Source organism: Lagenorhynchus albirostris, chromosome X, assembly GCF_949774975.1.
Source record: "Lagenorhynchus albirostris chromosome X, mLagAlb1.1, whole genome shotgun sequence".
Taxonomy (NCBI): Eukaryota; Metazoa; Chordata; class Mammalia; order Artiodactyla; family Delphinidae; genus Lagenorhynchus; species Lagenorhynchus albirostris.
In genome coordinates this window covers 14,535,832-14,551,152 of record NC_083116.1, presented here as the reverse complement: position 1 = coordinate 14,551,152, position 15,321 = coordinate 14,535,832, and the positions used below count along the sequence as shown (strand labels likewise).

Below are 15,321 nucleotides of genomic sequence, written 5' to 3'. Positions count from 1 at the left end.
CTACTGACCCGTGTAACAGTAATCATGTATGAATTTGACTGGGGTGTGAAGGGGTTTCTCTTCTTGCTGGGGGGAGGAGGATTAAGTCCACCCCTTTTGTGCACCTGAAGGTAAGTTGCGCCAGTGGGAACCTGGCCCCAGGACTGTCGTTGGCAATCCTTTGAAAAGGCACTTTTAAATTACAAATACGTTTTGATAAGGAAAAGGAAAAATTCAAATTCAAAATTTAAAATACTAAAGAAAACTGTTTATTGACTGAATGCAGTTTCCTCCTGCTTTCAGTCTCAAAAACAGCACATAAAATTTGGTATTAAAGGCAGTTTTAGAAATTATTCAATATATATAGCTTTCAGCTTTAATATTTTTATGCTTAAAATATAATAAACTCATCTCATAGTTCTCTTTTCTTGTCTGATGCAAATGCCATTGCTATACGATTGTAATTCTCAGACATCTTAGCTGTGACCCCCGGAGGAGTCCCACTACTTCTTTATGTATTTACCCATCTATGCTCTCTTATCTCTCAGGCAGCCGATCAAAGAAAAAAAAAAACAAAACTAAACAGAGCAGCCTTTTTCTGGTTTTTGGTGCTGCTCTGGGAGGGCAGGGATGGTGGCAATATAGATCTGCTCGATGCAAACCCTGCCAGTTCACAGTCGGGCACTGGTTGGATCTTGAGACTACATCATTCTTTCCATCCTGCTAACAGGACTCCAATAGCCTGTCCTGGGGCCTTTGCTCTTTAAGGATGAAAGGATTGTCTTTTCTGATTCTGCATTCTATACAATGAATGGAAAACAGGCGTACCAGTGCCAAGCATGTTGTGGAGAACTGCCAGCGAGGACTTTGGCCAAGACGATTAAGTCACAGTAATGACCAACTGTACCAGAATAAGTTCTCACCTGTCGTATATTATACCAGGGATTTAAGGAATGAAAGGCACCACTTCCTGCCACCCCACCTTGGAGCCTCTTATACATCCTGCACTATACACTTTAAAAAGAAAACTTTACACACAAATATACTATGTTCTACTTCAGAAACTGACCAAGGTGTGGGTCACAAATAGAATTCTGCATGCATTTTATTAACTAACTTTACATGTACGTACTACCCAATTTTGAGGGTGACACTATCTACGGACACATAAATCTAATATCTAGCACCTTATCTCCAAGAACACATATTTTATATACAGTAATAGCTTACATTTAGAAGAATTACTACAGAAAGGAATACACCACTGAAACAGACAAAAATACCGAATTTTTAACATTAAAGTTGTAGCACAGATGAAGGGAGGGGGGAATCCACTCAACTTTGAAGCACCAAACTAAAACCAATCTTGTTTTTGCCTGTATTTTAGAACAAGAGAGATCCAGTAACGAATCCTTGGCCATAGCAAACCTCTTGTGAGTGTACAAGTTACTGTGTTTTCCCCTTGGTGTGTATACTTTGAGATATGCAAGCTTTGAGAGGCAGTGATGGGAACATTTGACACCCATTGGTGACCTTCATTTACCTTGAGGATTCTTATTCTACTTACCAAAGGGCAGTGAACTTTAGCTATGGATTTTAGCCCCCTAGTTCTTCCTTCAGCCAGTCTTGCTGCTTTTAGCAGAGGACTGCTGTAAGCAAGCTGGGCCTTTGCCGTAGAGGAAGAGACTGTAAGTAACTGGAAAGAATTTATGACAAGAGCCTCTCTTCTTTTTGACTTTTAGGCTATGATCTGTTCTTTGTGGTTCACTGCTTCTGTCTCCTCATGCCTAAGCTTGGAGGGGCTTTGAGGGGGCCAGGAGCACCTGTCTGGCCCACAGAAAATGAGAGAGACACAGATAAGGACTGAGAGGGTTAAAAGCCATGACGGACCAGATTTTCTCTTATCATCTTGGTAACTGGCTCACGGCCAACTGTTCCTTTAATCTTTTGTCTGCTCTAGGGGGAAAAGACATTTTGCTTAGAGAAGCCTCTCCTGACAGCCCGAGGGTTTGTCTTAAAGAGGAATACAATAAAAAAGACATTATGAGGGGAAAACACTTCTTTTGATTTTTTTCCTCAAAATATGGGGGAAGGCAGTTATGAGAAAAAAATACAGTCCACTAGTTGAAATTGGTACTCTCTGTTTTATCCCAACAACCTCTGTGGGTTTTATCTTGGAGCATTCAAATTACCAGATGATGGCATAATTTTTCTCTTCCAAATGGTGTATTTCAGACATTTTAAAGAGCATTTTGGCAAAGTCTAAGAAAGAAAGCCAGTTTAATCTTGTATATTACTCTTCAGGTAGTATGAAAAAAATCTTTTGAAGTAACTTTACCTAGCTTAATTGGTTTATTACATAGAAAATAAGGCAATATCAGGCACCTTACAATTTTATAGGTACATTTTTTTTAGTGTTTTTCTTTTTTTCGCTGAAATAATTGGACAGTATCTACAGGGTTGAATGTGCTCCCAAAGATGTGTTGTAGTGTGTGTTTTTTGGTATGAGGTGCCTATCTCCTCCTATTATAAAACGGCACTTTTCCTTACCTGTTGAATTTGAAGTAGGTATCCCCTCATCTCTAAATTGGATTGGAGTTGGGGAGGAGACAGAAAAATACCTTTAATCCTATTGCTCACTTCGGTCCTTCCCTGCTGCCACGGGCCCCTGGGTCCCTGTGAACCTGTCAGCTCTTGGTGGGCAGGGATGAACAGGGGTGAGTGAGCACACGGAGCTTCAAGCATGGGATGTTCCTGAAGGGCCAGCACAGCGGGGGCAGGGGGAGTGAGGCAGGTGAAGGCAGTGGGCATGATGGCGGGAGGTAGGCGGGGGGTGTGGGGTGGGGGGTGGGGCGGAAGTGTAGAGGACTTCCGGGCAGCTGGTATTTGTGGTGCCGTAAGAAGATGGGCCCTCACAGTCACAGAAGCCAGGGGCTTGCTCCTTATTACTGCCTTCCCAAGCTCGCTGAAATTGGTGTGTGAGTCAAAGCACCTGCGACTCCCTGGCAAACTGGAGGCTCTATTATTCTTAACTAAGGAAATCATTAAATTGGAAACCACATCATTTCAAAGTCTGGTTCGTCTGGCTCCTGGACTTTAATGGGATTTTTACTGCGCATATGAAGTGGCCTTGGCAAAAGAATACCTCCTTTAAAAACATTTAGGGAAAGCTATTGCACATGAGGATCTGTGAGGCTAATGATGACTTTCGTGTGTGCTTTCAGATTTCCAAATGACAAAACAGTATGCGCAGTAAAACCTCATTAAGTTGATAGTGTTGTATTCAAAACAGCATAAAACTTGAGGCAGTTGCTATCTCCAAGCTAACTAGAGGCCCTATTGTTCATTAAGAAGGACATGTCAGCAAAGCGGAATGCTCTGAATTCAAAGGTCCTCTTTTCCAGTTCCCTATTTTCAAAAGGTTTTCACCTTTGAAAAAGCCAATTTGCTATGAGAATGAACGATGACTAAAATAGGGCAAAGAGGAACTTGCAAAAGGAAATCGGTGAGCCTTGGTGCCCTGGAGGACGTCGTGTGTGCCATTACACGAACTTACCACACTCGGACAGGTTCTGCTTCCACTTTGATTTGGGATTTTGGCAAACAATTTTCTGATACACTTTGAAGGGGCTGAGCTTTAAAAATAAAACAAGAAGTTCAGTTTCAACAAAATATTTGGAGACACTTATGTCTGAAATCCTGTTTCCTACCCAGGTAAGCATTTCTACTCAGAGGACAGGCTACAGCAACCTCGAACTCCTTTGACCATGAAAGATCTTCAAGGCAATACCCCTCCCCGCATAGAAGGACCGGTCACACGGGCCATTTCTTCACCCAGATATCCTTTGAGGACAGGTCGATACAAGAGTTTGGCAATAAACTGGTATCATAAATTTATGACTATTAATTCACTTTATATGCTTTGGTAGAAAAATAAATGATTTGCAAAGGTAACCTTCAGCCCCCATGTCTTGTCTGAACCACAAGTTCCAAATTAACGGGGTTGAAATCAATAGGATTTTCGTGGATATAGCGAACTGATGGGTCAGCTCAATGCTATTTGGGTCTACCCCGCTCCTTTCCTAAATTCTGAACATGGCAATGCCAAATTCCCATGCAGACTTATTCACAGCCCCAATACACTGCTGTTTACCTCTCCCCCTTGAGATGCTCATGTTGGAATCTGTCAGGAGGAAGAGATAAAATATAAGTGAGCTTGGTTTTTAAATGAACGAAATTTGAGTTCTAATACAGACATGGTCATCCCAGAAGAATGAGACTAAACTCTGAATATGGCCATCTTTGTATACAACCACCGGATTAACCATTTTTTTCAATCAAATACTCCTTCCTCTCCCTCCACCCATATTAACATTGGATTTCTGCTCGAACACATGACTGGCCATAGAGTTGCTTTAATTTGATCTTCAGGTGGATCAAAAATACCGTTTTGACCATTTTTTGGTTCCGTTGTCATTTGGTGATGTCGATATGGTCTGTGCCCTCAGAAATAAACAAGTATATTCCCACCCAAAGTGATTTCGGGGTTTGAAAACTCTTCCTCTGTATTGACCCTAGGGATAATTTAGATATTGTAAAGATTTTCCCAAAGTGATATATTTCAACAGCAATAATTAGGATAAGTCTGACCTGAAGGCTTTGATTTACGATTGTCTGGAATAGGTCAGATGCTTGCCAGGTATTGAGAAACCATTCTGTCATTTCTGACTGTACTTCTCTCCCACATCTGCGGAGAGCTTAAAGGCTTTAGAGAGAGCCACAGGTGGAAAAGATGCATGGGTGAGCCTGGAGGAAGGAAAACGTTTATCCTGCCTTACTTTCACCCCATGAGGAGATCATATGTCTTGTCTATGATCTCATGGACACAAAGAAGAGATTTCTAGTGGGCACATCACTCTTGATTGGCAGTGTGAGTTTTGTAGGACTCTGGCCACGCCTAGTTGAATTTCTTTTTTTTTTTTCCTGGAAATACTGCTTTCCCCGGAAATACTGTTTCCAAATAGACCAAAAAGGCCTATTTGGAAAAGCAAACACACAAGTGACTGGCAGAGGCGATCCGGAGGATTCTTATGAGCATCTCAATTTGATCACAAAAGGGAAAATTGGAAAATGGTGGCATGATTTCTGTCCCACTATTCAAATAGGAGACAGAAAATAGTGTCACATGACAATTTTCCACTTGCATGAGACAATTTTGGTCTCAGCCCATGCACAAACCCAGGATTTTATAGAAAAAAGTCAACTGTTTAACCCCACGGATGTGTGTGATTTCTCCATCTTCTCCCTTGGACTTAGCTTTCCATTTCAAACATGCCCTATTATCCTCTTCCACTTTTCTGGATCCCTTTAGAGGATCTAGAAACCTTCTTGGTTTTTAACTACACAGTGCCCTTAGATTCCGTAGTAGCCTTTGCACCAGATTCTGGGGGCCCTTCAGTCTAGAATTTGTCTCATATGTTGATCAGTCAGTCAGGTCATGCTTCCTGGGCTCCATGAATGACTTGCTCCATTGCTTTTCTTCCCTTGAACATGGGCTGTAGCCCTTGCCCATGAACTCAGAAGTCCTTAAGTTCACCAGTATCATCTTCCTTTTCCCCCAGAGCAAAAGTTGACACATGGTAGCTCTGGGGAGACAGGCAGAATACCAGGCACGGGTCCAAAATGGATAGCCCTTGTTGCTTTAAGAAATTTAGAGCCTAATAACTTTTTTGGGGGGGGAAATTTCAGTCAGAATCCTCAAGTCCATTCTCTCAGGGGCACATTTTTAAGGGAAGACCCCAGTTCCTACCTCTTCCATATATTTATCTACCTTGTTGCGAGAGGGTGTGTGCAGAACCTTTGCCTGGAATGGTATGGGTTGGCATTAATGCGATTGTGGACGGTCCATTTAAGAGAAAGCTGCTCGTGTGTTCTGTGGACAGTTCAAGGTTTACCTTAGAACCAACTTCAAGGCGAAGTGGCAGAATCTTGAGAAGGGATGATCTTGCCTTCAGTTCCACCCTCGGTGCCGGCTTCGGTTCCGGGCAGGTCTGGGTGGCTGTCTTCTTTGGGGGGCTTCTCCTTGCAGAAGAACTTCTTCAGCATATCCTGGATCTCCTTCTTGATGGTCTTGTGCATGTAGCCATAGATGTAGGGGTGGATGCAGCACTGCAGGAAGAAAAGCCAGATAATTATGGTGATCACCCACTGGGGTACCTTGGTTTGGACATCCACCCACACGGCCAGAACCGCTAGAAAGCAGTAGGGCCCCAGGGACAGCACGTAGGAGAAGATGATGAGGAAGATCACTTTAGCAGCTTTGCACTGGTAGCACCTGGGCAGAGGGGGGTCGCTGGTGCTGTTTCGATGACTGACTGGGAGACTCTCTGTGATGTTCACCGCCTCAATGTCATCCTCGCTGAAATGGATGTCATCCTCACCAAACTCCATGTCATCTTCACCCAAGTCAATGTTGCACTGGGTGACCTCTAGGCGGCCCTTGTCTGCCTTCTTGCTGCTCTGAATTTTGGTGCTGCCTTCGCCGGCCACCAAGCTGCTTTCTCTGACCTCCTCGCTGCCCTTGGCCTCCACGCTCCCCTCACCGGTCTCCACGCTCCCTTCTTTGGCCTTCCTGCTGCCATCCTTGGCTTCCACACTGCCCTCCTTGGCCTTGACCTCACCTTCATCCTGGCAGTGGAACTCGCTCTCACCCTGGAACTCAACCTTTTTGTCTCCCTCTTCGTCCTCATTCTCCACGTGGTCCTTGGCTCGCACCTCCAAGCTGTGGCTCTTGACGTTGTAGAGCAGAGCGTGCTGCCGGCGGGCTGCACCGAACACCACAGAGTAGCAGGCAATCATGACGATCAGCGGGATGATGACGAAGGACACGACGCTGAGAATGGTGTAGCTGGGGCTGGCCCCCCAGATCATGGAGCAGAGGGCATTGCGCTCATCAAAGGCAGCCTGGCCCCAGCCATAGAGTGGGGGTGTGCTCTGCAGGATGGCCACGATCCAGGTGCCGTAGAGGAGCATGTAACCCCGGCGCGGGGTCATCTTGGCCGGGTAGGAGAGAGGGTGGATGATGGACAGGTAGCGATCCACTGACACCACGACGATGGTGTTGACGCTGGCAAAGGCGAACAGGTGAGTGAGGCTAACCAGGGCGGTACAGAAGTGGCTGTTGAGGGGCCAGAAAAAGGGCACGGAGGTGGCCACCACCCAGGGGGCCACGAGTGAAATCTGCAGCAGGTCAGTGACGAGGAGGTTAAAGATGAAGCGGTTGGTCACCTGCAGCAGCTGCGGCTTGCGCTGCAGCACAAGCGCCAGCACTATGTTGCCCACGAAGGAGGCGGTGAGGAAGATGAGCAGGACGCTCGAGCGGATGATGCCGTGCGCCAGGCTGATGGGCATTTTGGAGAGGGGCACGCACGTGTGGCTGCTGTTGTTTTCGCGCGTGCTGTTGGTGCAGGTGGACGCCATGGCGGCGGCGGGGGCGGGCGGGAGGCAGGTGCAGGCGCGGAGCGGGCACCGGCGGGCGGCGAAGGGGCGCACGGACCACACTCACCGCCTAGGCTGGGGACGAAAGAAACACGCGGGGCTGGGTTAGTCCCCCTGCCGGGGAGGAAGAGGGGCGCTTCCGCGCCGGGCAGCGGCGCTGCAGGACCCCGGCCCCGGGGCCCTCGCGCGGCTCCAGTCCGCGTTCGGGCAGTTTCTATGAATCCTTCTCTTACTCTGGGTCTCTCTGCCTCTCCCTCTGGGGGTCTCCGAGTCCCCCCGACCCCCACCCCTGTGTTCCGCTGGCGCGCGCGCGCGCGTTCTCTACGCGTCTCCCACACTATCTGGGGGTCTCGAAGTTTGGGTCTCTCTGGAGGTCTCTCCGCAGATCTCTCCGCTAGCTCTCCTGCTAGCACATGCGCGCGCGCTCCGTCCCTGCCTGTTTACATGTGTCGATTTGTCTCTTTCTCTCCAGTGTCTCTCACTAGCGCACTTTTCCTGTACCTCGTGTGTTGTGTGTGTGTGTGTGTGTGTGTGTGTGTGTGTGTGTGTGTGTGTGTATCTCACCGGTTTTCTCTGACTCTCTCACCCCTGTCTCTCACTCTGTGGCCTGTCCCTATTTCTCAATTCCTCGCTAGTACGTGCGCACTGCCTGTCTGTCTCTGCCAGTCTGTCGTTCTCCTCTCACCTTCCTTTCTGTTGATCCCGTCTCGCCCTCCCACTCTCGGTCGGCTTCTCCGTCTCAGTTTCTCTCTGAGTCTCTTTCGCCAGCGCACTTTCTCTTTAGCTGTGTGTGCGTGTCTCTGTCTCTCGTCGTCTTTCTCCCAGTCTTGTCCCTGTCTCTCCCTCCGTCTCTTTCTGATGCGCTCTCGTCTCTGTATCCCTGCCTCTCACTGTCTCTGTCGCTCGCTAGTGCGTGCGCTTCTGCGTCTTCCCCTGTTGCTGTCTCGTCTCTCCATTTCTCTCTCACAGTCTATTTCCCTGACAATCTCTGTGGGTCCCCAGTGCACCTGTTCAATATCACTCGCTGAATGTGTCTCTGACCGTCTCCATGTCTCTCCAACTCTCCTGTTACCATGTCTCCCTCGGATTCTCTCTCTCCGTGTCTCCCGTCTCTGGTTGCTCTTGCTCTGTCTTTCTCAGATCCTCTCCCCTCTGTGTCTCTCCCTGTCTCCCCCCTGCGGCTTCTGTCTCCCCATGCGTTAAGTTCTCTCTTTATCGCGGTCTGTGTCTCTAAGTGGGTCTCTGAAAATCTACTCCTTGTCTCTCCTGATTATCTCTGTCTCTGCGTTGCTCAGACTCTCTCCAGCGCGTGCACTTAAAGGGAGTCGGTTTCTCTGTCTCTCACTCTCTCCCGGGGGCTCTCGCTAAACACTTCCCTTGTGTGTTTGAGTGTGTGTGCATCTGTCTCTCTCCATTTTTCTCCGACGATCCCTCACCTCGGTTTTTCTCTGGCTGGATCACTGTCTCTGATCTCTATCTCTCTGTCGACTTTATTTTACCATGGAAACCAGCTGCCACCTTGGCCACCGCGGGCTGTGGCGGATAAACCTCCCAGTTTCTCAGCAGCGCAGCCGCGGCTGGAGGCAGGGAGGATGCCTACTGCGACCGCCCCCCCCCCGCGCCATTCGGGATCCTCCCTGCATTCCCAAGCCCACCCGGCATCGGCGGCGGCGGGTGTAGGGACGGGTGAGCTCGGGGAGAGCGGGGGAGGAGGCAGGGGTTGTGGGGAGAGAGAGCGCAAGAGATTGAGAGGCAGAGAGAGAAAGAGAATGAGAGAAAAAAACGAGAGACACAGAGAGACAGAAAGAGATAAGAGACAGAATGACAGCCACACAGAGAAACAGAGAAAATGCCAGAGAAAAGAGACCTAGAGTCAATGAATGAGCCAATGAGACAGAGAGACAGAAAGAGAATGAGAGACTGGGAGAGACGGAAACAGAAAAATCATCAAAGAGAGGATAAGAAAAGAGAGGGTGGGAAGCAGAAAATGTGAGAAAGAACGAGGAAACATCGAGAAGATGGGGGGGAGTGGGCGCGAGGGAAAGTGCGAGGGAAAACGCGAGGGCGAGGGGCCGGCCAAGGGGAGGCGAGAAGGAGCTGCGCCGGGGGCCTCCGTGCGGGGCAGCGCAGGCGCCGTCGGGTGGCGGCGGACAGGGCGTCCCGGGCGCTGGAGCGCGGGGCCGGGCGGGGCGCAGGGCCCGCGGCGCGGGGAGCGGAGCCGGGCCGCTTACCTGTTGCTGCCGAAGGCGTCGCGCCACGGGAGCTGCGTGCCTGTCCCTCGGGACTCGGCGCGCTCGACCGGGCGGCCTCTCGAGGCGCCGGCGGCCGCGAGCTGGCACCGGGCGGCTGGAGCAGCGAGAGCGGGGCGCCCGTGCCCGCCCGTCCGGCCGGCGCGGCGCGCTGCGAGCTCTGAGCGGCGGCGGGGGCGCGCGGCGTCTTAAGGCAGCGCGGGGCCCTCACCTTGCGGCGCCCCCCTCCCCCCGGCCCCCGCCCGCGCAGCTGACGCACGAGGCCGCGGGCGCCCGGAGGGGCGGGCGGCACTGCGCAGGGCCCGCTTAGCTATTCTCACCCCGCATCAACGCCCCGGGCGGTCCGAGCTCACTGGAGACCTCAGAGACTGGGGATCGTCAACGGGGCTGATTTTCCTGCAAATGCCATGCCTTTGTAGCCCCCGGATTTCGGGCCAGGGCCGGGCCCCAGACCTGCACAGTTCTTCTGAAGAGAAGCAGAAAACTGGGCCGGGCCCTGGGGCCTTGACCTTGGAAGACCCCCACACACACCCACCCCCCTCAAGTATGAACCGCCCCTGGGCCCGAGAGAGGAAGTGACTTTGATATCACCGATTTGCCACAATTTTCTCTAGCTCCCAGCAAGAGCTAAACGGCAGTTCCTTTCCTCTAGGCCTTGGGAGCATTTCCTCTAAGACAAGCTGCTTAATTATCCACTTTATTATTTGATTGAAGTCTGTCTGTAAGTCAGTCTCTCTCTCTCTCTCTCTCTCTCTCTGCCAGGTACTGTGGTAAACTGTTTCCACAGAGAATACCGCCGAATCCTTCCTCCAGCCTTGTGAGATAAGTACTGCTATTATCCTCATTTTACAGAGACAGAAGCAGAAGCCAAGAGAGATTACCCTACTTGCCTAAGTTCAAGTAAATGTTGCACCTGCTCTATTAACCAAGACTTTCTGGACTCTCCCAAACACGTACACATCGAGTGTTTGCTCTTTACCAGGCGGACAAACACCACAATGTAAGCTCACCTGGCCCCCAGAAGGGAGGGTCGTGTCCAGGAAGGTGGCCCCGATGAGGAGTCATTGGCATCTGGTTTCCAAGGGATAATGAAACCTTTTCTAGGCATGACAGAAGGGGAGAACTGTTCTTCTAGAAGGAGACGCGCGGGCAAAGAGGGCTGCAGGGCAGAGCTGGGTGCCAAGAGAGGCTGCAGCATGGTGAGTGCCAGCTCCTCATGGGCCTTGAATGTCGGTCTGGGGACTTTGGACTTCACCCTGAGATCCCTGGAGGGCCTTTGAGGGTTTGTTTTATTATGCAGTTTCCAACATGCACAAATATGATGAGAATAATAAAATATCCCCGCCGTTGTTCTCACCATCCAATCTTAACAACGATAAATATTTTGCAATTATTGTTCATTGATTTTTAAAATTTTTTTTGAAGGAGGTTTAATAAGTGAAAAAAATCAGGGTATAAAATTATATACTTTTTCCTTTTTTTGGCCGTGCTGCCTGGCTTGCGGGATCTTAGTTCCCTGACCAGGGATCGAACCCGTGTCCCCTGCAGTGGAAGCATGGAGTCTTAACCACTTGACCGCCAGGGAAGTCCCCTAAATACTTTTGTTTAAAAAGGCCTATATATTTTTTATACATGAATTCAGAATATGAAGGCGCTTAAACCAATATGTTAAAGTTATCATCTAGTGTGTGATAAGATTAGGTATGATTTTAAAAACGATTTTCATTTTTCATTGGTGGTTTTTGTGCAGGGCAATGTGGTAAGATTTCTGTTCTTCCAGGGTCTAGAAGCAGGGCTGGGTTGGGGGGCGAGCTGTTGAATGTAGAAAGAGCAGGAAGGAGGCTGTGGCAGGAGAGAAAGACAGACTGGACAGGTCACAAGGAGGGGGCCGAGCAGAGACCCATAGAGAGGCCAACTTGACAATGGGGAGCGATAAGGGCAAGGAGGTGTTGGGGAGGGTCTAGGATGACACAAGATTCTGAGTTGGTTGATGGGCCTGATGGAGATCCGCCGCCTCCCCCCTGCACCCCATGCCTTTGGACAGGGAACAAGGCAGGTGTAGAATCAGGCCCCAGGATGCTCTTAGGATTTCAAGTCCTACCATTTGCTGTAGATCACTTGTCTTTTTTTTTTTTTTTTTTGTCTTTTTGGCTAAGCCTGATTTTATCTTCCCAAGTTTGAATGGTATAAACCTAGTCGTTTTTCTTGGAGACAGTTTCCATGATAATCGCTCACAGTTATTAATTCCTAGCTTCACACTGGCCATGGCGCAGAATCCTGGGTGGCACGCACTGTCAAGTGACAGTTCACTCAGACTCCATATTTTAGAATCACTTGGGAGGCTGTCAAGTTGCGAGAAACGGCCAGAGACAAAGGCCAGTCCAGTCCATCCTGCTCTTTCCTCCTTTTTCACTGTGGTCCCAAGAGTTCCCTGGACTGCTGGGATCCAGCAGGGCACAGGAAGAAAACCTCTAGGTACATGTTAAAGGTGGGCGCCTCAGAGAGGTGGCCTCATGGAATCTGCAGCTACACCCCTGAGTGCCACGGGACATGATGGGGAGCAGAGGAGTCTGAATGCGATGAGGCCTCCGCAACCAAAGCCAGCCTGCCTGCCGGAGACAGTACGAAAGGCTAGGGAGCCCTGGGGAAGAAATATAAGCCACTTTTCTGTACAGGGAGTTGTTTGAGGGTTGTTAATCCTCAGGTGTCTGTTTCCTCTTTTTTTCCCTCCAGGCAGGAGTAGAGTTGGTGGCCTTGAATTTCAAAGGCATGCAAGTATCAGCATCCCAAGTGGAGGTATGTGGGGGCCCTTGGGGAATGTGGATTTGGCTTCAGGCCCCGCAGGCCCTGATTCTGATGGCCTTGGGAGAGCCCTTCAACTGACAAGCTTTGTTAGATTCTGGGGAGGTTCTTTGGGATGAGACAGGGAGAGTTTGGGATGATGGCTCAAGAAGCCACCTAGTCCGTTTCCCTACCTTCATAGTTCTGTAGCAGCAGAGGTAAGATCAGGCAAATGGTATTAATGGGGCAGGGCTGGAGGGCAGGAAGCTACTAGAAAGGCTCTAGGGCCTGATGACAATCACAAGCTGCAACACCAGCCAGCAACGTGCCAGCCTGGTTTTCCCAGACTTGTTCACCTCATCAGACTGCCCCGATGCATGTACCAACTGCCAGGTGAGGGAAGTCAGAGGCCCAGGACCCAGCCAGGTATCAGTTCCAGTAACAATGGGAGTGCAAGAGTCCTTGAGCACCTGCCGCATGCCAAGCCCTATACTTGCTTTATCCTATTTAATCCTTGAGGAGACTCTACAAGTTAGAGACTAATACAGTATTTTTAGAATCCAAGACATCGTATACCATTAAGAATAAAAAGCTGCAAATTTAACCTTCACACCGCTGCTGGCAATATGCATCTTGATTTTAAAGATGCTAAAATGCGAAAAGAAATGTGCTTTAGAATCAATGTATGCCAGTACCCTCCCTGTCCTTACAGAGGGGTTAAGTAACTTTACCCAAGGTCACACAGCAAGTAAGTATTGGAGCTGAGAGGTAAAACTTGTTCTGACTCCAACGCAGGGGCATTTCCTAGGCTGCTTCTTGGAAGGGTCAAGAGGCAAGGCAGAAAGAAAGGCTCCCAGAGACCCAGCCCAGACAAAAATTTTGAATCCAGATGAATTGCGAAAATTGTGGGAAGACAAATGCAGTTGCAGTGATAATGGCTTCTTTTTGTAAGATACATGGTTCCCATAGGTGGTGAAATGACTAAAGTAGCCAATCTAAATTCTAAGTCACACTCCTTCCTGCATAGTGAGTTCATAATAAGTCAGTGGGGAAAAATATATGGTTTTGTTCTGGAGTGCCTACCCACGGGGGTATTTTAAGTTTTTCAGTGTTATGAGCTGCTCTGGTATTCACTTTAGTCTAACCCTAGGGGTTGCGTTTGCAAAATTCACTTGAAATTAAGTACCATTTGGGTGTGAGCTAATATTGCCCACTTTGTGGGCTTGGGCAGGACAGAAGGTCTAGATTTCAAAGCTATAACTATCCAAATAAAATGGTTTGGAAGAGAAAATCAGCAGAAAATAACTGAGTGGAATAAAAATAAAGAGCAGGAGACCTGATCTCTAGTCCTAATTCTGTGGCTAGAATTAGGTGTGTGACTTTGGGAAGATCTGCTCCTCTGTCTGATCTCGGTTCTGTTAATCCACCAAATCTGGTGGGGTAGGTGTTAGGTAATTTCGAAGGATCCTGTCAGTTTTTGACTGATTCCATCTATTTTATATCTGGGTGTTATTAAAAATCCCCAAACTAATCCAACTCAACTATTTAAAAACTGAAAGCTGGACCTCTGCTTCTGGCTGTGAAAGAGTAACAGGGAGTGGATTTATCCTTCCACCTTAAACAACTAAAAAAGTGGGCAGAATATATGGAATGATGGTTGTCACACACTGGAAAACAGGAATGCAGGACAGTGGTCTTCAAGAAAAGGGAAACAAATGAGGTGAGCCCTACAATTGCCCCAGTTTACTACCTAGAGAAAGTTTACCAGCTGGGAACCCAGGCTGAACCTAGGCATCTGCCTAAACTGAGGAGACAGAGGTCAGAATTCAGGGAGGTAAGTAAGAGTGGCAAGAATTTGCAAGGTAATGTACCAGAGAGGAGCCTCCCAGAGAGAGAGAGCTCTTGAGAACTGTAAAAGGTACCCCTCAAATCTTTGACTACATGTGAGGAAACTACCCAAGGCTGGGGAAAAAATGACTCAAAAGGGGTAGGTGGAGTGATTTCTAGAGCTCATACAGGGCTGGGAATAGTTCAGTTTCTCAATAGCCAGAGAGAGGAAACTTCATAATGTACAGGGCATCAGACTGAGTACTCAGAGAGGATTGCCTCAGCAGTGGAGCCAAGTTAACCTTAGTGTAAAGTTTGTTCTGGTCCCACATAGCAAAGCTTAAAAGCAAGCTTTGAAAGGGTTGAACTGTTTCCAAGTATCTTTACTGTAACTCAAACCAAGGCTCAGAAATATTTAACGGAGTACAAAAATCTCTAGCACACAACAAGGTAAAATTTGCAAAGTCTGAATTCCAATAAAACATTACAATGTGTGCAAAATAGGAAAATATGACCCATACTGAGAAGAAAAGTCCTTTAATAGAAATAGACATGGATGGGGATGGAAGAAGGTATTCCACGCAAATGGAAATTAAAGAAATAGACATGGATGGGGATGGAAGAAGGTATTCCACGCAAATGGAAATCAAAAGAAATAGACATGGATGGCGGAATTGGACGACAGACAGTAAAATGGCTTAAAATATATTTCATATATTTAAGAAGGTAGAGGAAAGCAATAGGCATGTCAAGGGGAGACATAGAAGATAGAAAATAGATTTAAATCTTACTTCTAGAGATAAACAATATAATTTCTGAGATAGAAATACAATGGATAACATTATTAGCATGTTAGACACTGCAGCAGAAAAGTTTAGTGAACTTGAAGACATAGAAATAGAAACTGTCCAAAATGAAACACAGAGAAAAAAAGATAGAAAACAAAGTAAGCAGAGAAACAGTGAGCTGTGGGACAATTTCAAGTGGC

General features: G+C 48.1%; 1 protein-coding gene across 1 annotated transcript; it reads right to left on the bottom strand.

The window, feature by feature from the left end:
• Positions 1-5,946: 5,946 nt before the first annotated feature.
• On the bottom strand, positions 5,947-7,458 carry GPR101 (G protein-coupled receptor 101). Its single transcript, XM_060138830.1, has one exon. It carries the CDS (start codon positions 7,456-7,458, stop codon positions 5,947-5,949), a length of 1,512 nt encoding a protein of 503 aa, XP_059994813.1.
• Between the last annotated feature and the right edge of the window lie 7,863 nt (positions 7,459-15,321).